At 38.7% G+C, this 23,354-nt stretch overlaps 1 protein-coding gene across 3 annotated transcripts in view; it reads right to left on the reverse strand.

Moving 5' to 3' along the window:
- The window catches only part of CDK14 (cyclin dependent kinase 14), a 678,242-nt gene that overhangs the window by 148,437 nt on the left and 506,451 nt on the right, over nt 1–23,354 (reverse strand). For all 3 annotated transcript variants that reach the window (XM_072651519.1, XM_072651521.1, XM_072651520.1), the window contains one exon: nt 9,425–9,473. In XM_072651519.1, coding sequence (XP_072507620.1) covers nt 9,425–9,473 — 49 coding nt within the window. The remainder of the gene's footprint in view (nt 1–9,424; nt 9,474–23,354) is intronic.

Raw genomic sequence — 23,354 nt, forward strand, 5'->3', positions numbered from 1 at the left:
GGAGCTAAATGAGTATTTACTGAAAGACTATATCCAGCCCTATTCTTTCCCCCAAACTCCATTATCTCATTGCCAACAGCTTACTCCCTAATAGATCTCTCCACCTTGAACTCATTATAATCTTCCTTAAATTCACTCCATTCAAACCTCCCTATTTATATATTTTTTCATGTTAAATTTTATTTTAATTTATGGAATAAAACAAATATTTTCATGACATAGTAAAAAAATGGTTTCACATGAAATCGCAAATCTATTATGTATAACTTGTTATTCTTTTAAAATATCGAATAAAGTTATCATGCAAATTTCTTTTTATTCTTTTTTTTACATGCATCACCATCCTTTGAGCCACCCAGGATCAGTTTGGGAGGTTTCTTCAGCTCTTCCTTGTCCCTCACACCCTATTAGCTACCACTGTGGATCTTACTCCCAAACCACCTATCCCATCCACCCTCTTCTCTCTACCCATATGCTCACAACATATTTCAAGCCCTCATCACTTTTTACCAAAACAGAAGCCAGAGTTTCCTAATTGTTCCCCCTACTTCTGCCATCTTTTCTCTACTCCATCTTCTACAGAGTTGTCAGAATAATCTTTTGAACTACTAGCCTGCTTAAGAATCTCCACTGGTCCCCTGTTGCTGCTAGTATAACATGCAAAATTCTCACTCTAGCATCCCAGACATTTCATATTACTCCATTTTAGGCACTCCATTATCATCAAACAAGCTGGACCCTGAACTCAAAAATTTTAGTGCTTCTGCACAGACTACCATGCCTGACTGGAATGTCCTTCCCTAAATTTCAGTTACACAGTGAATGAAAAGAAAAAAATGTAATTCTTTTCTCATTCAAGTTCACAGATACCCAGAAATCTATCCATGGATGTCCCCCTACATCCCAAGGTAGGATCTGTGGACACTGTGTTATCAGAACCCCAGAAATCTATCCATGGATACCCCCCTACATCCCAAGGTAGGATCTGTGGACACTATGTTATCAGAACCCCAGAAATCTATCCATGGATGCCCCCCTACATCCCAAGGTAGGATCTGTGGACACTATGTTATCAGAACCCCAGAAATCTATCCATGGATGCCCCCCTACATCCCAAGGTAGGATCTGTGGACACTGTGTTATCAGAACCCCAGAAATCTATCCATGGATGCCCCCCTACATCCCAAGGTAGGATCTGTGGACACTGTGTTATCAGAACCCCAGAAATCTATCCATGGATGCCCCCCTACATCCCAAGGTAGGATCTGTGGACACTATGTTATCAGAACCCCAGAAATCTATCCATGGATGCCCCCCTACATCCCAAGGTAGGATCTGTGGACACTGTGTTATCAGAACCCCAGAAATCTATCCATGGATGCCCCCCTACATCCCAAGGTAGGATCTGTGGACACTGTGTTATCAGAACCCCAGAAATCTATCCATGGATGCCCCCCTACATCCCAAGGTAGGATCTGTGGACACTATGTTATCAGAACCCCAGAAATCTATCCATGGATGCCCCCCTACATCCCAAGGTAGGATCTGTGGACACTATGTTATCAGAACCCCAGAAATCTATCCATGGATGCCCCCCTACATCCCAAGGTAGGATCTGTGGACACTGTGTTACCAGAACCCTTGCCCTAGACTGTGAGATTTTTTTCTAATGCCAGGCTTATATATTATTTACCTTTGAATCCCCCAGTTTCTCAATAGCAGGCTCTTACCAAACACGTCTGAACTAAGCTGGATGTTATCTCCTGTCTGAGGGACTTCACCAAGCCTTGGAGAGAAAGCACCTTTGGCTCTCGACCTTGCCTCACACTCTACCCAGCATCAAACCCCAGCTGCCGGATATCAGCAGGTTTCTTATGGGAAGTGCGCTTTGCTGACAAAGCAGTGATGGATGCGAGGACCCCGCAATGGGAGGGTTAGTTAAAGTAATCCAGCCTCACCTGTCACTGGCTCCAGATATCACAGGGCCTTAACATGAGTCACATGCATGCTGTCATTAGGCCAAGCGTTTCTGCCATGTAAGGGATGTAGGGAAGCAGTATTTTTGATACCTTGTGCTTTTCGGCGAGCCTCGAATGAGCTGGCATCGTACAGATGACCGCTCCACTTACAAGTAAGGCCCGGACATAGTCTTGGAAACAGTGGAGCATAAGTGGATATAGCATGGAATATGGAGACAGCAAGACCTGAGTTCAAATCTTGCTTCAGAAACCTGCTTGCTGTCTGACTCTGGCCTTTAACCACTGTCATCCTTAGTTTCATCATCTGTAAAATGGGGATGATAAACATAAGAGCATCTACCCCAACGGGCTGTTGTGAGATCAAAGGCTATAACGTGCATGAGACGCTTCCCAAATTTTACAGTTCTGTATAAGTCCTAGATATTCTTCTTATTGCCAGGCATCTCCATTGATTACTCTAGATCTTGTTTGATTCTCTCATTACTAATGGCGTATATTTCCATGATAGCTCAAGGGCTATATGGATAGAGACAGACAGATAAATAGACATGGCTAGAAAGACAGACACATACAGACATAGATAAATAGACAGACACAAATAGACATGGAGTAATTTATAAGTGTTGTATGTTCTAGGATGCAAAAGAACTGAAATATTTCTTGCCCCTCAAGAAGCTCACATTCTAATGAGTAGATAATACACCAAGAGGTGCTAGAAAGCAGGGAGTAGAGTGAGTGTGGAGAAGAATACTTCAGCAGAAATACTGAGGACACAATGGCTAGTTACGTGGAGGTCTGGGCTAGAAAAGGCAAAAAAACTCATCAAAAATAGCTGAGAAGTTGGAGGTGGAATCTAGATTTCTAGAGATGGCTAGAGAGGAGGGCCTTGGTGAGAAGCTACAGTAACAGCTTGTCACCACCAATTATACCCAGACTAATCGGTTTATAGCAGCATTATCATTACTATCATTTGTACAGTCAATTTGCAGAACATTTATAATCATAAGAAGACTAAAAGTTGATACACGTAGAACCCTACAACAACCCTGGAAGGTTGGTACCATTACCCCCACCCACCCACCAGTTCCCCTCCCACTTTAAGAATAAGGAAACTGAGGTTCAGAGTTCAGTGATTCTCCTATGGGTTGCAAAGCTAGTTGGGAACTCTCATAACCAAACTCTCATAACCTTGCAAGCCCAATTCCCTTTCCACTAAATACTGATGCTTTACACTGATCCCCTGGCCTCAGGCTCATTAGTACTGTGGCCTCACTTGTCAATTGAACTATCCACTATCAAGTGGACAGTCTAACGTTGATTCATGACTCATCCTGTGAGCACCGAACCTGAGCTGTCAAAAAGGTGTGCCCCAATATGAAACCGTCGCCTTGCTGCACTGATGACTTGCTCATTTTGAAGTTATGGAAGGGAAAACACATCAATGATACAAATAATTATTTCTGTAAAAATGTGAGAAGAAACCTCCAGGCCCTGAAATAAAGTAAAACTGTTGCTTTGAAGCAAATAGAATTTTAACAAAAAATGGTCAACAATAAAAAATACTGCACAGAGTGGAAAAGGGGACAGCTGCCTTTGAAGGCTTGGCTCTTAACTCAACTGCTCCTCCTAGTGACAATAAGAGTTTTGTTCCTAGCACATTTTTAACCTACTTGCCATTGATTACATCTTCAAGTAGTGCACAGAATTAATTGATTCATCCAGCAAATTAAAATTCTCTTCCATTTTGCTACATATTAATACATAAGAAAATTCGAGTCCCAGAGGAGAACAAAGAGGCAGAGTGAAAACAGCAGTTTTCATGAAAAGGAACTAAATGTTTCCAAAGGAAGAGATTTCTGAACAAAAATTTAATGGGACTCTACAGATGTGCCAACACCCCAAATGGAGGAAGGAACAACCAAAATAAATACACAGCGAAATTCATGGCTTCCTCTACACGTGCTATTTTGAATTTATTACATTTTGCCCTGTACTTATCAAGGGGTGCCTTCTTAAAATATATTTTGGAAGTTAAAAATGGATCAAGATAAGAATACTTCAAACAGAGTTCATGAAGCCAGAGTTTGGATACAACCCAAAATATTTTAGATTAAAGCCTATGACTTTGCCAATAAATCCAACTATATGGAGTGGGGTGGAGGAGAGCATGAGAGTTACTTTTTTTAACCCCTCCTTGCATTTCCATGGATTCAGCAGATCAGTTTCCCTGCCTTTCTCACTTAATTTATACAACTAGGGGAGGTTTGAGCTTGAAGAAACCTCAAAATCACCTACTCACTTTAAATATGAGGAAACCAAGTCTCATTGGTATATGGCTCATAAGAGGAATAGTTCAGAGCCGAACCAAATTCTTGACTCCAAGCTCTGTCCTTCTTCCATTGAATTAAAGTTGCCTCTCTTAAAACAACGAATTTCCACAGAACTTCTTCAAATGCCAAGAAACCCCAGTTGCTTCCAACTAAAAACAATGAACAGACTACATTTTAGCACTGGGGCAAAAAGGGGAAAAAACCCCAACAATTTTTAATAGCAATTCCCACAGGAACATTCATTCTCTAATAAGTTGTACTTTATCTACTGTGAAAACTGACTATATTTCCATCCTCAGTTTGCTTTGGATTTTTGCTGTCTGTTTTCTGGTCTTCTCTTTATAATGTCTAGATTTTTAAAGTTTTTCAGCTGTTAAAAGAGTTCCAAAACAAGCAAGCGTCTTCCTGGAAGTTTACCCTTAACTTTGCTGGAGAGCACATTAAGGCCTCTGCTCCAGCCGTAATAATAAAAGGTCTTTTTAGTGGTTGAAATTCTTGGTTCATTGCACATACATGCCAGTGTTAGACAACTATAAATAGGAAGATCTGGGAGAAAAATAGGGGGAGTCTTTACAGTCCCATTTTTTTTCAAAGATGAAAACAGTTCACATTTTTATGAAATTAGGGTTTGTTCCTTGTTGCCCCTTAAGCAGAGCCAGTAGTTATGGTGCACTGCCAATGTAAGACAACAAAGCCTGTATTCTTTATTAATACATATCTTCTACCCTGAGTTCTACAATTAAGATTGCATCCTCATAATGGCCTTTGGAATTGGACGATCTCTGGGATCTTTTGAAGACTTTCCCCCCACCTCTGCTTTGTTACCCCAGAATTCAAAAACACCTTTCAAAGGGCCAAATTATGCCCATGGTTACATGTACAAATGAAGTCAGTGGGGGATTGAGTGTTACCTAAGGCAGACTTTGCCCCAAAATAAATTAGGTTACTTGTTATATTGAGCAGCCTTGGGTTCCATTGCTTCAAAAAAGACCTTTTGGGCACAATTCTACTCCGTCAGCTCAGTATGTCTGACATTCTCAAGTCTTCTCTCACTAGCTGTAGGAAGCAGCTCAGAATATTTAAAAAAAAATAATACCACATCTTAGTTTCGAACAACTATTTTCTCATTATATTGGATCATGTTTTCAAACTCAATTCATACACGTAATGAAGCTACTCGAAGCTGCAGCGTTTGCTATGCTTGCAAATTAGTTCCTGCAAATTAGTCCACCTAATTTTGAATCTATTACAAGTGTCTCTCTGGACAGTTCATCTTTGAAGTGGATGAGACCTAACCAATTCCCACAATTTAGTCGTTGTACGGTGGGTGTGCACATTAGCCAGCACTAGGTAAATGCATCACTTGTTTTACAAATGCAGTTTTTAGTGGTACAGCTATTTTGCATCTAGATATCATTCTGAGATGTCACAGACAATGAAATCAATGGACATGGCTGTTTCGAGGTCACCAAGTCATTTAGTAGAGGAACCAGTAATATAATTAGTATTGCTTGACTCTTCTGCTTCCTTTTCTAAATTAAGTTGGGTTTGAATTGACTAGAGGCTATCTTTCCATGCTGACAACTGAGTATTCTGCATAAAAGTAGCAAAACGTAATAATTCTCACTGATGATTATATTTCTTAGAATTTCTCTATTAGATCTTTGAGGAAGTGAAAAGTAAGACCTCTAGATAAGTGCCAATTAATATGGTGGAAACTCGGAACCATGCAAAATTCAAAACTTCATTAATCCAGATCATATGTAATTAGAAAAATAATGATTCATTTAAGGAACCCAAATATGTTTAGAAAACTATATTTCGAAAAATCTTCTCAGTGTCTAACTCAGTTCATCAAACTGTTCATTATAGATCAGTCATAAGCTTCAAGAATGACATACGACATATAGCCTGTCTCCATTGAAAATCACAGCTAAGTGATATGGACAGAGGCTACTTCAGACATTTACCGACCATGTGACAAACAATAACAAATCACTTAAACAGTCTGAGCTCAGACATTCTACTTCTGAAGTCCATTTCTTTCACTGATCAGTTCTTCCTAGTACCTCCATTTTAAGGAAAGTATCCAGGGTTGTGCTAAGATCCTTGGAGAGATTGACTTAGGACTCTTTGGAAAACCCCTAGCCCCTTGTCAGTTTCTTTTTATGTGCTGACTTTCCCCCGTAGAATACAAGGTCCTTCATGGCAAGGACCTTTATTTTTATTCCCGTCACTAAGCACAAATATTTATAAAATGACCATAGGCTGAAGCCTCAATTTTCTCATCTATAAAATTGGGACAGTTGTATCTGGAGAGCCTACCTTGTAGGGTTTTTGTGAGGCTCAAATAAGATAACGTATGTAACAAACTTTACAGTGCTGTGTGAATGTCAATAATTGTTACCATAATTACAGTGAAAACAAAATATTCTTATGACCTAATTACCAATGATGGAAGCATTTAAGCCACCAGTTGCCTTTATCGTCATGGTATTCCACATCACAAACTCGTCAATTCTATTTGAGAATAGGCAAATCTACTGGATCAAATAATTAACCTATGTAAATCACTCTGAAATCCTTAAAGGGCTATATATTGTTATCATTACCATCATCATCAGTTTAAGTCTAATAGCTTAATGAGAAAAAAGGCTAGTTCTTTATTAATGGAGAACAGATAGAGTCATTATTTCAGAAATACTCCTGTTGTCCACAGAAATAAAGCTGCACTGATGAGTCTCTGATGTCCGATTCCTTATGTACCAAACTGGACATCCATACCATGGGAAGCACCTAGAGAGCTCACATGACATTTTATCCAACCCTTTCACTGTACACACGGCCAAGGCTTGTATTGTCTTCTAATTCTAAAGCCAGATTTTGTTGTTGCTGTCTGTCCCTTGTTCTCCAAGATGACCAATGACATCAGAATGGTGCTGTCTTGACTTGCAAGTGAATTGGATTTGCGTGAGGCAGAGCTGTGCCAAGTCAAGAACTCCCCCACCCCCACCATTTTACAGAAACATGAGGCAGGGTGGCATATTGGATGGAATGCTTAATATGCACCTAGGAAGATCTAGGTTCAGATCTCATATCCAGTGCTTAGCAGCCACTTGACCATGAACAAGTCACTTAGCCTCAGGCACCTAGCTAAATTATAAATTACAGATGGCTTGCAATCTGTGCTTGTGGAGAGGGGTTCTCATGTCAATGAAATCAAAGGCCCTAGATAATAATGACAACAACTTATATGCAGCATATCTTCATTTCCTGTTTGTTCTTTGTGAATGAAATGAACTGTTTTGTAAATTGTCAAAAATCTAGAGCTGGAGGGACATTGGAGACTGCCTGGTTCCACTCTTTTGTGTTTAAGATAAGGAGCTAAGGTCCAGAGAAATTTGATGGTTGGCCCGAGTCACATACTTCTTGTAAAAATGAACTGGATACATCTCAGGAAAAGGCCATCGAACAGGTCAGAATAAAACAAAAAAGCAACAATGCGGGTCTGTTTTAAATCTCTTCCCATTTGACGGATGGAGAAAAGTCTGATTGTGCCTTTCCAACATCAGCTGAAGAGTCCAGAAAGTAATCCAGAGATGTAGGCAACATTAAAAGGAAAAACAACAACCAAATCAATGGACACAGCTTCTTGTTCCTCACCTTGATCCTCTCCCCTCACCATGGTCACATGAGGGATGGGCTGCTGAATTTTGGCTGGAGGAGAAAAGCTAATCAATCAGGTTCAAAAGACATCCCTGGAGGGAAAGTATTCACACAGAGTGCCTGTCAATGGGCTAGGGCCTATAAAGCTGAGAAAGAGGCACTACCCATGAGTTTGGCCTCACTTTCCTCTCTGAGAATATCTCTAAACTACTTCTCTACAGTAATCAGTCATTTTTCACAACTGGTAGATCTCAGCATTACTTCAAAAATGGGTCAGAAGGTTAAAAATCCATCAGCAAAAAACATTCTCAGAACTAGGGATCACTGCATGGGATGCTTAAACCTTGATAGCTTCCTTTTTTAGTCAATATTCATGAAGGAATGCACATGATCTTTTTTTTAAATAAAAAAGAAATGACTTGGTTTATATGTTCTATATCACATTAAAACATTAGTATTTAATAAACAAGAAAAAATAAGACTCAGTGCAATGAGGTATTTCTTTTCTAAACATGATTTCAAAAAAAATAACTTTTAAAATTTCACCAACATATAAACACACATGATGGTAAAACTCTGTCTTTTAAATAATTAAAATTGTTCCATGAGAATTCCCTAAAAAAAAAAATTCCACAATACTATACTCACTGCTACTACAGATGAGACAAACTAATTATGGAAACTAAGGTTGTTCCCTTGCATTTCATTTTCCAGGTGATAGTGCCCAAATAGTCAGATTCATCATAATAATGAGCCACCATACATAGAAGACTCTCCTCACTGGCTCTGCTTGGAAACATGTTACAATTTCTTTCATCAAATCCATTGGGTTTTCTGATTTTACTTGAAATGTGATTCTTTAAAAAATTTATTTAAAAGAGAATGCCATCAATTTAATAAGGATTTCTTAATCTCTATTTAATCCTATCAAAGATTTCCCAGCAGGGTGACTTAATTTTTTGTTTAATTTAAAAAGATTTTTGAATAACTTTTTATATGGTGATAGTTCTTCTTGGTGTAATCAATTTCCAAACTTATAACGAATTATTATTCCACAGTAAAATACGGGCATTTAAAGAGAGATAAAGTGCAGAGTATGGCTCAGATTGCATGGGTAGAGAGAGATCTTTCTGATAAGTTGTAAAACTGCGCTGGCTATCAAATGTTATATCATTCATTCACTGCATCAAAATGTTTGGGCTGATCAGTAGCACTCTAAATTATCTAGTAATGATGCTTCCCCTGATGTGGAAACCTTTTTTGGAACCCAGGAAACATTCAGAACATAGAGCATCGACAAATTTGGGATGTGTATTCCAGGAAAAAATTGGTATCATATAACAAAAATAATGGCAAAGTATGCCATATCTGCTCTGGCCCCGAAATTTAACCAAGAGAAGAAGACTCAACAAAATCAAAGAAAAAGGAACAATCATTTTAAAGACTTACTTATTCCATGCTTGTCTAAGGTTTTTAGAGCTGTACAGGGTAAAGCGTTCTGAAAAAAGAAAAGAAAACACCACCAAATTATCTTTATTGCAAATCTAAATGACACAAAGCTGTTTAAGAAAAAATGATTTTAAAAGCACTTGGTTTAATGAATGATGATGGAGGAACATTTATACCAGATGTTCTTCTTTCACTTCCAACGGAGACCTTAAAGGGATAAGTAAAAAAAAAAAAAGAGTAATATAAGATTTTTTAACTGGGAGCATTATGTTTTCTAGTCTAGGTTAAATTATTCTATAAGCTGAGCTTTCAGATACATCATTTTTCACCTAGATAAATAACATGAAGGGAATGAAAGCAGAGGGAAAAAACCCAACAAAATGTGTATGTATGTGTGTGTATGTATGTGTGTGTGTTGGTACATGTAAGCTAGATTCCTTCCTTCCTCTAGGAAGACTGCCTTCCTTCTGACTCCAGAAAAATGCAGGACTCCTTCCCCATCCTATATTATGTTCATATATCCCTCAAGATAAATTTATGAATATTGCATGTAATGACTGTTGCGTCCCATGAAACATGTGTGGGAATGGGACAACAAAGTCCCTCCCAGAGAGCATATGTTGAGCTGCCAAGGCAAACTCCAGGCATTTGTAGATCAGTGCTGAAGGAACTGGTACTTTGAGATGATTAAACATTCCTTTTATCGGCTATAGAACAGGAAAAGCTGATGACTCAGTGGACCTTTAAAAAGCAGCAGACCAGCCTTCAGAATTCTTGTGTCAAGATTACTTGAGTCTCTCTTTTGAGAAGCAGGGGAAGGGACTAGTCTCACACAATGGCTAAGAGCACATGGCAGGTGAAGAACACATATGCTAAGATGAGTCTGAGCCTGTAATTCAAAGCCCTAACTGCCTTTTCAGGTTTCTTTTGTGTTCCTTTCCTTAGTATGGGAGACCAAACATGAAGATTATTTGTCTCCTTGATGGAGGGAGAGAATTTAAAAACTTAATATAAAAAAACAAAAAAATTCACTGTTTCCAGTCAATATTTTACATCTATTCCCCACTGGGTATCATGGGATATCTGGCCATCCATACCTCTTTCCAGCTCACCCAGTGCATATCAATACTGCTGTCTCTTCTGAGAAGGTCCTAATAATAAACTACTTCAGAGCTTAACTCACCATTTCTATAACTCTCCAGAAAAAAACTCCCTTGGCTACCACTCCCCTATATGTATTGTCTCAGCTATTAGAATATAAGTTCCCTATTAGCAGAGAGTTCTTACTTTTTTTGTCTTTGCATCCGTAACTACCAGCATAACACTTGGCTCTTAGTTAGCATTTAACAGATGCCCATCCATTCACACATCCAGTCATCATACTGGTTGTCTGTGTTGACGTTTGCTTTCAAGAGTCAGCTCTGGAAAGGCAAGGACAATTTTGCTTATCTTGCTTTGTATTAAATTCTGCCAAGCATAGCACACTCAAAATGTATCTACCATGAGGCTGAATCAAGTTTACAAACTATGATCAGTACTTAAATAGTCAATTCTTTTATCCAGTATGGTTGGGAATTATAAACCATAGCCAAAAGAGGAATTTTCCAAAATTGGAATTTAATGTTTATTTAAAAAAATTAGAAGTAGTATGATATGGTGAAGTGAGACCTGGCTTTGGAATGTAAGGCAATCTTTTATTTAAATCCCACTTCTGATATATACTAGTTATGGTGCTCATGGGTTCTCATTGAGGCCATGCTCCAGGAAAATCTTTAAGACTTGTAGCAGAGTTACCCATCCCTGTTGGTCAGGGATGTTTCCTCATTGTGAGTTTCTCTCGCCAAAATAACCATAGGTCACGTTAAAAATCAATCATGAAAATTATACAATAATTCTCAACTGCTGTCATCTCAGGATCTCTTTACACTATTAAAATTACTGAAGATCCCCCAAAGCTTCTTTTTCTGTGGCTTATATCTTTGATATTTGCTATTCCAAAAAATTAAAATTTATAAGCCTTAAAAATTTATTAATTGATTAAAAGTAACAATAAAACCATTATATTAACATAAATAACATTTTAATGAAAAATAACTAAATTTTCCAAAACAAAAAATAATTAGTGAGAAGAGTGGCATTATTTTACATATTTCTGCAAAACTCTTTAACGTTTGGCTTAATAGACAGCTGGATTTCACGTGTTTCCGCACTTAGTTTGTCATGACATGTTGCTTTCGTTGGCCAATAATATTGTAGTATCATTATGAAAATAGTTTTGACTTTAAGGACGTTTCAAGGTCCCCTGGGGTTCTGTGGGCCACACTTTGAGAAAGCAAATTTACGTCACCTTTGATGACTCAAGGGGAAAGATAATCAGTTTAGAATGGAATTCCTAGCTCTCCTCAAGGTTTAGTTTAGATGTCACCTTCTAATCCTGCCTGTTGTTGGGGTTTGCCTCAACAGAACTTTGTATTTACTTATCTAGATGCAAGTTCAACAATGTAGACTCCTTGAGGAAAAATATATGGTGCCCAATACAAGTTTAAGCACTTAACAAATCTGGGAGAATTATCTTCCGGGTCTTTATGAACATCAGGGACTACTGGACTGATGAAGAACTAGATAGTGGTGTTTGGCAAATTGAATGTTAGATGCCCAAGTTTCCTGATCACTGGAATGCATGAGGAGAGGTAAACTCAAATTGAGTGAGTTGCTGGACAACTTAGTGTACAATTAGGGTTAACTTTAAAGGTGTTTTCTACTTTTAATGGATGATAGACATAGGAAATGGAAAACTTAATTTTTCAAAGATCTCCACTGTCATAATCTAAAACTAATTGGTACTAAACGGGATGAAGTATTACAAAAATTAATTGTATCATATCCCTGTATAACAAAGATGATTCGTTTTAAAAAAAAAAACCAAAACATTACTCTTCACAAAGCAACCTCTGTTACTTGTAATGATTTCCCAAGTAACAAGAATCTCATTAAAGATAACACAAGTTAATATCATTTAGCATTTAAAAAGTAACTTGGTTCCTCATTTCTAACAATCATTTGCCATACGTTAGAATCAGCTGTAAGAAAGCTCTCAAACTCTGCAGTCTACCATGCTAACCACAAAAGGCTTTCGTTCTTCAGCAATCTTTTTCTTTCAAGTATCGACAGCTAACAAGGCAGTTTTAGATGTGAACAAAAGGCCCAGAGAAAAAGCACAAAGAATGGGAAAGAGTGATGGATTGGGAATGGAAAGATCTAGATTCAAGCCATAGCTCCATCCCTCATGACCTGTGTGGTCTTGAGCAGGTCGTTTAACTTCTGTGAGCCTCAGTTTCCTCAATTGTAAAATGAGAGTTGGTGCAGAAACCTGTAAGTTCTCTCTATGATTCTATGAATTAAGTTTATGATAGAAGTTAAAATTAAATATAAAACTATTAAAAGAAAAGAATTAACTATCGTAATCAAATTCACAAAGTCACAGAATTTGATAGCTGTCAGGGACCTTCTATTTGAAAGGAATTTCATCCCATCTTTGAAAGGAATTTCTGCTGTAATATCACTGACAAGTGGTCATTGAGCCTCTGCTTAAAGACCCCTATGGGGGTCTTTCTTGCTTTCTAGAGTGGTTGGACCACTTTGGAGCTCTACCAACAGTACACCAACAGTATGCCTGTCCTTCCACAGTCTGACCATTCCCACCTTGCAAGCAATGAGGTGAAAGTTCAGAGTTTTTATGATTTGTTCTCTTATTAATGATTTAGAGCAACTTTACAAATGTATGCCAATAGTCTGTCATTTTTTTAAAAAAATTCTGTGTTTGTATCCTTTGACCATTTATTAACTGGGCTTCCACATATGAACAAAGCACTGTAGGAGTCCCTCAAAATGGATGACTCAGGGGATCTGAAAAGGCTCCATAGAGGAAGTGTGCTGATCTGGGCTTTGAAGGATAAGATAAGAATATAGAGACCATGACTTAAATGGAAGGTGAGAGAAATTGGGAGAAGCTGAGCCACAGTCCCAGAAAGGGAAAGGAGAGTAAACACACACACACACACACACACACACACACACACACGTGTATATATATGCACACACATACATATACAGGCACATATATACATATACACATACATACACATGTGTGTGTATGTTTCCCCCTTTCCTCAATCAAGACTCATTAACTTTCCAAAGAGCAAGAACCTGGAAAATTGGGTTGTCTGTGCCTCTCGCAGTTCATACTCTCAAATACTAAGAAAATAACTATGCAGGTAGGTGGCACAGTGGTTAGAGTGTCAGGCCTGGAATTGGGAAGACCTAAATTCCAGTCCTTCCTCAGACACCTACCAGCTGTGTAATCTGGGGCAAATCACTTAATCTCCTGAAGCCTCCATTTTCTCATATGCAAAATGGGTGCAATAATAAACCTACTTCAAAGGTTTGTTGTGAATATCAACTAAGATAATGTGCATAAAGTACTTTGAAAAATGCAAAGTGCTAGATGGATGCTAATTTGTATTACTGTTGTTAATGACTATTATGACCTCGCCTATCTGTAGAATGTCTCCGATCCTGCTTGATGTGTTTACATAGAGGACACACTTAACCATGTCTGCTTTTTTATTTTATTTTATTTTAGAGGACTAGACATGTTCTTAAGTGAGATGATGCCACAACATCAATACTGGATGTTTTTCATTACCTGCCCAAAAAGAGTTTTCATCCTGTTGCTCTCACATTAGCATAAGAATGTTTTTCTACTGCTCTCCTGGAGTAGGTTTACTGTAATACTTAGAATTTTAATAATGACATTCCCTTTCCAATTATGGCTAAGTTAGAAGTTTAAAATTATGTTCACCGAAAGCACCGGCTCACTTGGAGTATAGCGAAGAAATGCAATTAATTTAAACCTTCAGGGGCACATTCACCTTCTTCCTTTCTGCTGGGATGGCTGCGCGGACGCGCGTATCACAGTGGGAGATGAAGAGCACCCGCAAGAGAAGAGGGGGAATAACTTTGCTGCCACAAAATAGAGGGATAGAGAAAAGCCTGCTGATCTTGAATTCTACATTTCCAGGGTCATACATCTTTATTCACTCGAAAATTCCTAAGGAATAATCTTTAACACTAGCTTGGAGGCTTGAACTGGCTGGGAAAGAGGAAGACCAAGTCAAAAGCAGGCCTTCACCCATGGGAAAACAATGCTGAAATTTGAATTTTACGATTAGCTGGCAGTTAGGGCACAGTATACACTTCCCAACTGTGTTTATATCATATGTTTTTTTAAATAGGAAAATAGAGATTTTCTAATTTAAACTAATCAAGCATTTTATAAGGAAATTATGAAGGGAAAAGCAAACATGGAAACAAATAAATGAGACTCTAAAATTTTTAAAGGATTTATAAAAGTGCTAATAATTTTTTTGTGGGGGGACAGAGGAGTACAAAGGACTTGGGAAAATCAATATTTCCTAGCAAAGTTAAGACTCCTGTATCTTTTTTAGACAAAGATTTAATATTTGTTGCTATGCTGTATTCGTCAATGGAACGGAGGATAAGGAAGAAGTCAACCTAACAAAAAGCTATACAAGAAGTGAAAGAACATTTAAAATGTTTGACTTATTTTCTATATGAATTTCTCTGAAGCTCTAACAATCATCAAAGCAGAGGACATTTAAGGTCATGTTGTCTAACCACCTTGTTTTGCAGCTGGGAGAACTGAGGTCCCAATAGGTTAACTCAATTGCTCCAGGTTAAACCCAAGTTAAACCCAAGATGACCCAATGTCATCTACCTCACTCCCTTCCATGGAGCTGTCCTTGATCAGCAATGACTTTCTCCTTTGGACATCACTTAGAATTTTGTACCTCTTTATTGTGTCTATCCTGCAATATTGTGTATTCTAGTTTTCTCTTGCATGTGTGAACATAACTAGTGTGGAAAGACATTTTACATGATTGCACATATATAACCTATATAAAACTGCTTACTGTCTTATGGAAGGGGGAAGGAAAAGGATGGAGAAAATATAGAACTCAAAAACTGTTTGTTTACAAAAATTGTAAAATTTGTCTTTACATGTAATTAGAAAAAACACTATTTTAAAAAAAGATGTATGTGGGGGGGGTGTAGGGTGATGTCTAAATATATGAATATGGCTTATGGGTGGCATGGATACATATGATCTACAGTCTAGTCCACTTTCATAGAGGGCAGAAGGAAGGTCATACCCTGACTCACCAGGTCACTCACGAGGAGGAAGAGCAGGCAAAGTCCAAAGGCTGGATAGTTCTTCACTCTCTAATACGGGATACAGGCTAGAATTCTATCTGTCTCTGGTCTATAGGATTATTATAGGTCAAACAAAAGCCACTTCCCTGATTGCTCTTCAAGAGGAAAGCAGACCCTTTGGTTACCTTCAACCGCTCATCCCCTCCTCACCATAGACAAAAGGTCATCATCTATAATGAATTGTAAGTCAATCCATTTATCCAAGCACAACAGCAAGGAGAAATCAGAGAATGGCTATAGATTATTATACACCAGATTGAATAAGGTCTTTATCAGGGAATGAGATAAGATCTCAGATCAGACTAGGACTGAGAGAAAGACTTCACCTCAGGGAGTTCCTCTCAAGAATTCTTAGGACTACAAACTCAGGAGGTCAAAGAACATAATGAGGCCAGCTCCTATACCTGTCTATGGTCCAGGCGGTTCCAGTATACCATTCAAAGTCCCTCTTGACTGCCTCCTAGAAGGTCTTCTTTTGGTCTGGAACCAACTCCAGCACCTCCCTGATGGTAGCCTCTCTCTCCCTCTCTTTCAGCATTCCCTTAGCCAACCATGAATCATGACTTTCTCCAAATATCTAGCAGTGCACATTGGTGTAAGGGCTCTCTCCACAAAACTGCCCCAGGCTGGTGTAGAAGCTGAGTCACCAACATTATCTTCCAGTCATACTTTAGCTCCTTGAGGTCAGAGGCTCTGATCTATTAAAGCTCTGTATCTTCCCCTATGTTTAAACCATTATTCTGCAGTAAAGGCTTAAGGAATGCTTACTCATTAAAAGAAAAAAAATAAGTCTAATGCAATTCCCTCATTTTGTTGTTGTTCAGTCATGTCTGACTCTTCATGACCCCATGGAGTGTTTTCTAGTAAAAGATACTGGAGTAGTTAGTCATTTTCTTCTCCAGCTCATTTTACAGATGAGGAAATTGAGGCAAACAGGGTTAAGTGACTTGCCCAGGGTTGGTTGCTGTTCTTTGTGCTCAAAGAGGACAAAAATGACATCAGTATGCTGAGGTCAAAGTACAGTGTGTCCAACCGTGGCTGATCAGACCAATATGAGCTTGGAAGGTTCTACCACAGGTAGGGCACAAATTGTCCATACGAACATCTGGAGTGGAGATGTCTCTAAATTTGCAGCTCATGCATCTTTTGAGCTATTGCAATTCTGCTTTGCCCACAGAGCACAGCACCCTTTTTGAAGTGGGCACAGCATACTGGGTGGTCCTGTGCCAGTGTCTCCCATGGCTTATAACCGATTCTAAAGTTCTTCAGAAAGAGCTTGACAGTGTCCTTGTATCACATCTTCTGACCTCCATGTGAGCACTTGCCTTGAGTTCTCTGTAAAATAGTCTTTTAGGCAAACAAATGTTTCAGCACTTGAACACTGTGGCTAACCCGCTGAGTTGAGCTCTCTGCAGTAGAGTTTGAATGCTTGGAAGTTCAGCCTGAGTAAGGATCTCAGCGTCTGGTACCTTATCCTGCCAGGTGATCTTCAGAATCTTCCTAAGACAATTCAAATGGAAGCGATTCAGTTTCCTGGCATGGTGCTGGTATATTGTTTAGGTTTCACAGGCATACAACAATGAGGTCAACACAATGGCTCTGTAGACTTTTAGTTTGGTAGGTAGCCTAATACCTTTTCTTTCCCACACTTTCCTTCAAAACCTCTTTTTCAATTGGAAGTTTGGCTAGAGAGGAACTGAATTCAACCTGAGGTATTAGCTTAATGGCTTCAGCATTGGTTGATGACAGTCTGTTGAGAACACTATGGAAGTGTTTGGCCCATCTCCCCAGGATCATATTCTTGTCACTAATCCATCTTGCTCCATCAGTGCTGACTAGATGAGATGCACCATAGGTCTTTGGCCCATAAAAAGCCTTTAAGGCATCATAAAAGTGCTGTGGATTGCTACTATTAATATAAAACTAAATTTTATCTGGCTTCTTACTGAGTCAAGAATCCTGCACCTCTCTAAACTTTGCTTGCACTTTACTTCTGGGAAGTTAAATGCTGCCTTCTAAGAGAAGAATGAACTTTCCTGCTGGTAAACCCTGGGCAGTTCTAATTTTTCATTTAACTGCTTCTGAATTTCCCTATCATGTTCATCAAACCAATCTTGATGTTTGTGAGTGTTCTGGCCCAGATGAGTAAATGCAGTGCTTATATACCGAACCTCTGAAAGCTTCCCACTCCTTTTTTGCTCCACTATATATGTTGACTCAGCTTTCCCTCCAAGTTAAGAATGGAGCTGTCCCCACTTGGAGAAGCACTCTAATTTGCTGACATTAATTTTTCTGGTGGTCATCTTGCCTTGGGGTCACCTCTTCCCTTGAATGTGAATATTCAGCTTAGAGATGATAAGTCTATGATCAGTTAGCTCTCTGCACCACACATCATCTTCATCACTTTCACAGCCTGTCTCTTTTTCTTACAATGACATAGTCTATTAAATGCCAATGTTTGCTGTGAGGGTGCATCCACAAAGTTTTATTGTGTTTAGGTAAATAGAAGATAGTGTTGGTGAAGGTATTGAGTTGCATAAGTCATCAGTAGTATGTGACCCCTGCTGTTACTGTTTTTGACCCCATTTCTCCCCAAGAACTCTCTGTTGGGCCTGATAGTCTATGTCTATTCTGGCATTAAAGTCACTCAGAAATCTAAGCTTGCCTTCTTTTGGCACACTGATGAAGGGGATCTCCAGGTCTTCATAAAACTCTTCTTTGACCTCATCAGCATTCATCAGAATGGGAGCATATGCATTGATAATGGTAGCATGGTGCCTTTTTGCAAGTGGTAATCACATTGTCATGAGCTTGTTGTTCACTCCTTTTGGGATGCATACAATCTTGTTGACTAGACTAGTTTTGATTGTAAAACCTACAACAGCTTCACAGCACTCCCCATTACTGTGACAACTCCAGAAAAATGTGTATCCAGCTCCAACTCTGGCAAGCTGGCCTTCATTTGCTAGCCTTGTTTCTCTCAGGGCTGAGGGATTTGGATGAGATACCTGATGAGTTCTCTCACAACAAGTACTGTTCATCATTCAGGTCTACTGGATTTCATGTCCAGGGCCACATAGCTATTAAGCGTCTGAGGTGAGATTTGACCTCAGGGAGATGAGACTTTCAGACTGCAGACCCAACATTCTATCCACTGTGCCATCCAGGTGATCCACCTGACAGATGAGGAAACTGAGCCACAGAAAGAAAAAGTGATTTACTCGGTCATATAACAAGTGGAGAGCTGAGCTAGGATTAGAATTTAAGAAATGGAAATTAAGTTAGGGAGCAGTAAATACATGTGTTGTGAAAGTAAAGAATAAAAATGTTTAAGCATTCAGTTGTAGCAGCGCTAAACATCCTGCCAGTCTGAAAGAATAAGAACAGCTTTTTTTCAAATATGAAAGATTATTTTTAGCACTCAGTAAATGAAAGTATGTTTTATTTCACAAAAGTATGATTTTTACTTCTTACCCCCCTTCAATCTAGGGAACCAATCTCAGGTAATATTTGTATTGGCATGTCTAATCAATGTTTAAAGTTTGATTTAGTACATTTGGCCTTTGGAAATTAAATATAACAAGGAAAATGCTTGTGTTTATTAACTCTGTGAAGTGAGAGAGTTGGATTTGAAGGCTTTGAAGGTCCATTCCAGCTAAATCGATGATCCTGGGACTATCCTATAAGCTATTCTATACTGTTGTGACATTCTACTTTCCTAACATTATATACAAGTATGTCTCTTCTAAAGATTCGTGACTCTCCAAAACTCCTCCTAAAAACATACAGTAGGTAGAAGGTCTCTCAGTGGAAATCCAGTGCAACTTTTTAAGATTCACATAGTATTTTATATTATATATTTCACTGATTCTCTCAGCCACCCTCTGAGGCAGATTTTCTTACTACCCCCTTTTTACAGGTAAGGATATGGAGGTTCACAGATGACATGAACTGCCTGTGGTAACACAGCTAGTAAATGTCCAAGGAAGGAGTTGAATTCTGGTCTTTCTGACACCAGGTCCAGAGCTCTATCCACGATGGAACCCAGTTGCTTAACACTAAACACTTTCTATCATTTTGTACCAGAATTAACTGGAGAAACTGATGCATGGAACAAGCAGCCTTGCCCTAATTTCTTATATACAAACTCTGATGTCGGAAGCTAACCCACAAAGAAAAACAGATCTGTATTAATATTCTCTCCTGAGAAAACTATCAATTGCATTTGCTCTTATGGGTTTACCTATGATTAGTGAGATTTACCATTGTATGTAATAGCACATGTTTGTACACAACACGCACACATACACTTGTGTTCTGTCATAATAATCTCTACTGCAAACATTATTATTTGACTGATAAAGAGGCACTTTCTGACAGTCTTGCATCAAAGACAGGTTCAAGCCGAAGGAAATTTCAGCAGAATTCACAAGTGAGCTTATTAGCAGAGAGCTGAATATACATCTGGTCTGCCATGAGAATTTTTGGGGAAAAATAAACACTGCATTTAAACTAGTGGAAAAGCAAGAGGCTTTTTTTTCCTTCCCCTCGCCTCCTAAGTATGTTCTTTGGTCCATGACAACAACACTGTTTTAAAGCATTCTAAGATTTGCATAACGCCTTTCTCAAAACAACCTTATGCAAGGGTAGTACAAATGTTATTGCTTCCATTTAAGAGACCACTGGACACCTAAATCTCTCATCCTGGGACGGTCCTATAAACTATTCTATATTATTGGGCTATACTGTTATACTGTTGAGCAAACGAGGTGCTGCAGCCATGCTCTTCCCTGGACATGATAATTATTTACATTGGACTGATATTATATTTCTCCTGCATACAATTATGTTTTCTGTTGTTTAGTCAATTAGATGCGTCCAACTCTTTTCCATACTGTGGTTTGCTCCATTAGAATCTAAGTTTCACGAAAGCTGGGTCACTTTCACTTTTACCTTTGTATCTGCAGGACTTCATATTACTTACAATTTTCCTGTTGCATAAATGGATACTCACTACTCTAAATCTCTAGAAACCAATTCAAGAGGGTAGAACTAAACCAGCAACATAAAAATCAGCTTAGGAAGAAGTGCGCAAATGAAGAAGACACTGAATTCCTCTTTTCTTTCTTCAGAAACTGATAGTACTCACTACTTAAAGGCAAAAATGCATCTTGTACTTAACACTGTATTCCCTAGGGTCAGTACACGGGAACTATAACTATATGATGCTCGAAATGATTTTGCATGAAAATTCTCCTAATGCATAGTTTAAATAATCATCTTAGAGTATAAGGGTTGTCAAAATGAACAATTTAAATGTTTAAATTTATCATTCTAAATAAATTTTACAAGGCAATTTTATACAATTTTTCAAAAGAAATCACTGTTGTGTTTTCCTCCCTCCAATTTTCTAGCTTTTACATGGGATTATAAACACTCTTTTAACAAAAGCTTCCAGAATTCCATCAGGAATCGGAATTAGAGGTGCATGTACGTGCACAGGTGTGCATGTGTGTGAGTGTGTGTGTGTGTGTGTGTGTGTGTGTGTGTGTGTGTGTGTGTGAGAGAGAGAGAGAGAAAGACAGAGACAGAGAGGCAGAGACAGAGTTAGGGAAAAAGGAACAAATTTTTTTTTTCCAGCAACCATATGAATAACTTTATTAAAAAAAACACTATGATTGACTTTGAGTATTGCATTAAAATTCTTCTCACAACCAACAAATCATGACATCAACTGGTATGGCATTACAGTAGGCCCTCTAGTGAATATAAAAGGGAAATTGTTTTTAAAAAGATGCAGGTATACAATAAAAAATAGGCATAGTAAAAAAAAACTGAATCAAAAATCCTAGTAAGGTACAGAAGGGAGAAAAGTCTTTTGGGAAGGTTTGGAAGAGGGGTCTTTGAATATAACATACAAAACAAACATATGTAAATATGTGTGTGTATGTGTGTGTACATGTATATATATGGGGCTGTTCCTTTCCAACTGATGCCAGAGATTTCATACCAACACCTGAACCATTTATATTTTTAAGTCATTTTCTATGATTTATATAATTCAATAAAGAGAAAGACTTAACCATTTTTCACCACAATTCTAACTGGTAGAAAGCCTTTGTTATCTATAATGAATCTGTGGACAAGGGGCCTGACGAGGGCCCAACCCCCCCCCTGCCCCCACAAGAGGCTCCTATAACCTCCTCCGTTAGCTCATTAGTACAATGAGTTAATCTGTCAGACTAGTTAATTTTCACTTTGGAGATCAGAGAAAGCCTGAATGGGAAGATGGAGGCAGTGGAAGATGAGGGTGCCACCACTGTAACAAGCAGGAGTGGGGGGTGAGGCCAGCATAGAGAGGCACTAATCTAAGAGGGAAGGCACAAAGGAGGTAGACCAGTAACCAGCGGAGGGAGGGAAGGGAGCATGACCTCATTGTACAAACTCCTTGTTTTTATTCTGGTTAAACGAGTGACAGTGTATATTTGTAAAGACTCACGTGTGGTCAGTAGTATATTCTTTGTTGGTGACCTTGTTGTTCTATAGAAGAAATAGGCAAAGAGGTGCAGGGAGCTGGAGTAAGCACAAGCCAGCCTCCAGTCTCCTAAACGCCAGTCTACTCTGCTGGCCCCGGCTCTGGACTTACCAGTCCTTCCTCCTGGGCAGTGCCTGGCACTGGAGCATTAAATAAGATTTTGTTTTTCCTTTAGGAGTACTATATAATCAGGGATTGGGTTAATATCAAATCCATCGTCAAAATGACCAACAGTGGATCATAAAACAAGGCTGTAATAACATTACCACTTCATTTTAAAAGTCGTAAAATTATTTGGAATCTTAGAAAATGAGCGCGCTGATTAGCTGCACTTTGATTATGTTATATGCATTAGAGTCAGGAGACCAATGTACTGAAAAGCACCTACATAACACATAAAAAGTAGTACTCTGCTGTATTGTAAATTTCGTTTCCAATTAAATTGGCATCTATAACAAACCTTATGATTTAGAATATATTTTGGGTGGATGGCAGGTGATTCTGATCCTACACTAATAAGTTATTTAGGGAAGTTACAACAAACATTGTCTAGCTAACAGGCTTTGGGATGACACCCTTGTCTGGACCAAGTATATAGAAGGTGCTTTGTACTGGGGGCCTTATAAGTATGAAATTTTAATCTGAAGGTCAGTGCTCATTTGCATAATTACTGGTATAATTTACATAACTGTAAATTATGCAGTCATATCTTGAGCCTTAACCTCATTACCTTTCAAGATCATAAAGACTTTTGAAAAGATAGGTAAAGAAGGTGAGAGAGAGAGGAGAGGAAAGGAAGAGAGGGGAGGGGAAAGGAGAAGAGAGGGAAAGGAGAAGAGAGGAGAGGACAGGAGAAGAGAGGAGAGGACAGGAAAAGGGAGGAGAGGAAAAGGGAGGAGGGAGAGAGCAGGCAGTGCCCAGGAGGGAGCCCATCCCCTGTGTTCCATTGGCACTGATTGGCATTAGTGTGTCATAGACATGATCTGAGCAGTTTCCATCTCCTATCCCCCTCTCCATTCCATGCAGGAAGGTGGTTGTTCTGCTTTCTGGGAGGAACACTCATTCACTTAGTGTATCACACCTTTCTTCTATTGCTTTTTC

The sequence above is a fragment of the Notamacropus eugenii genome, chromosome 3 (genome assembly GCF_028372415.1).
Source record: "Notamacropus eugenii isolate mMacEug1 chromosome 3, mMacEug1.pri_v2, whole genome shotgun sequence".
Classification (NCBI taxonomy): Eukaryota; Metazoa; Chordata; class Mammalia; order Diprotodontia; family Macropodidae; genus Notamacropus; species Notamacropus eugenii.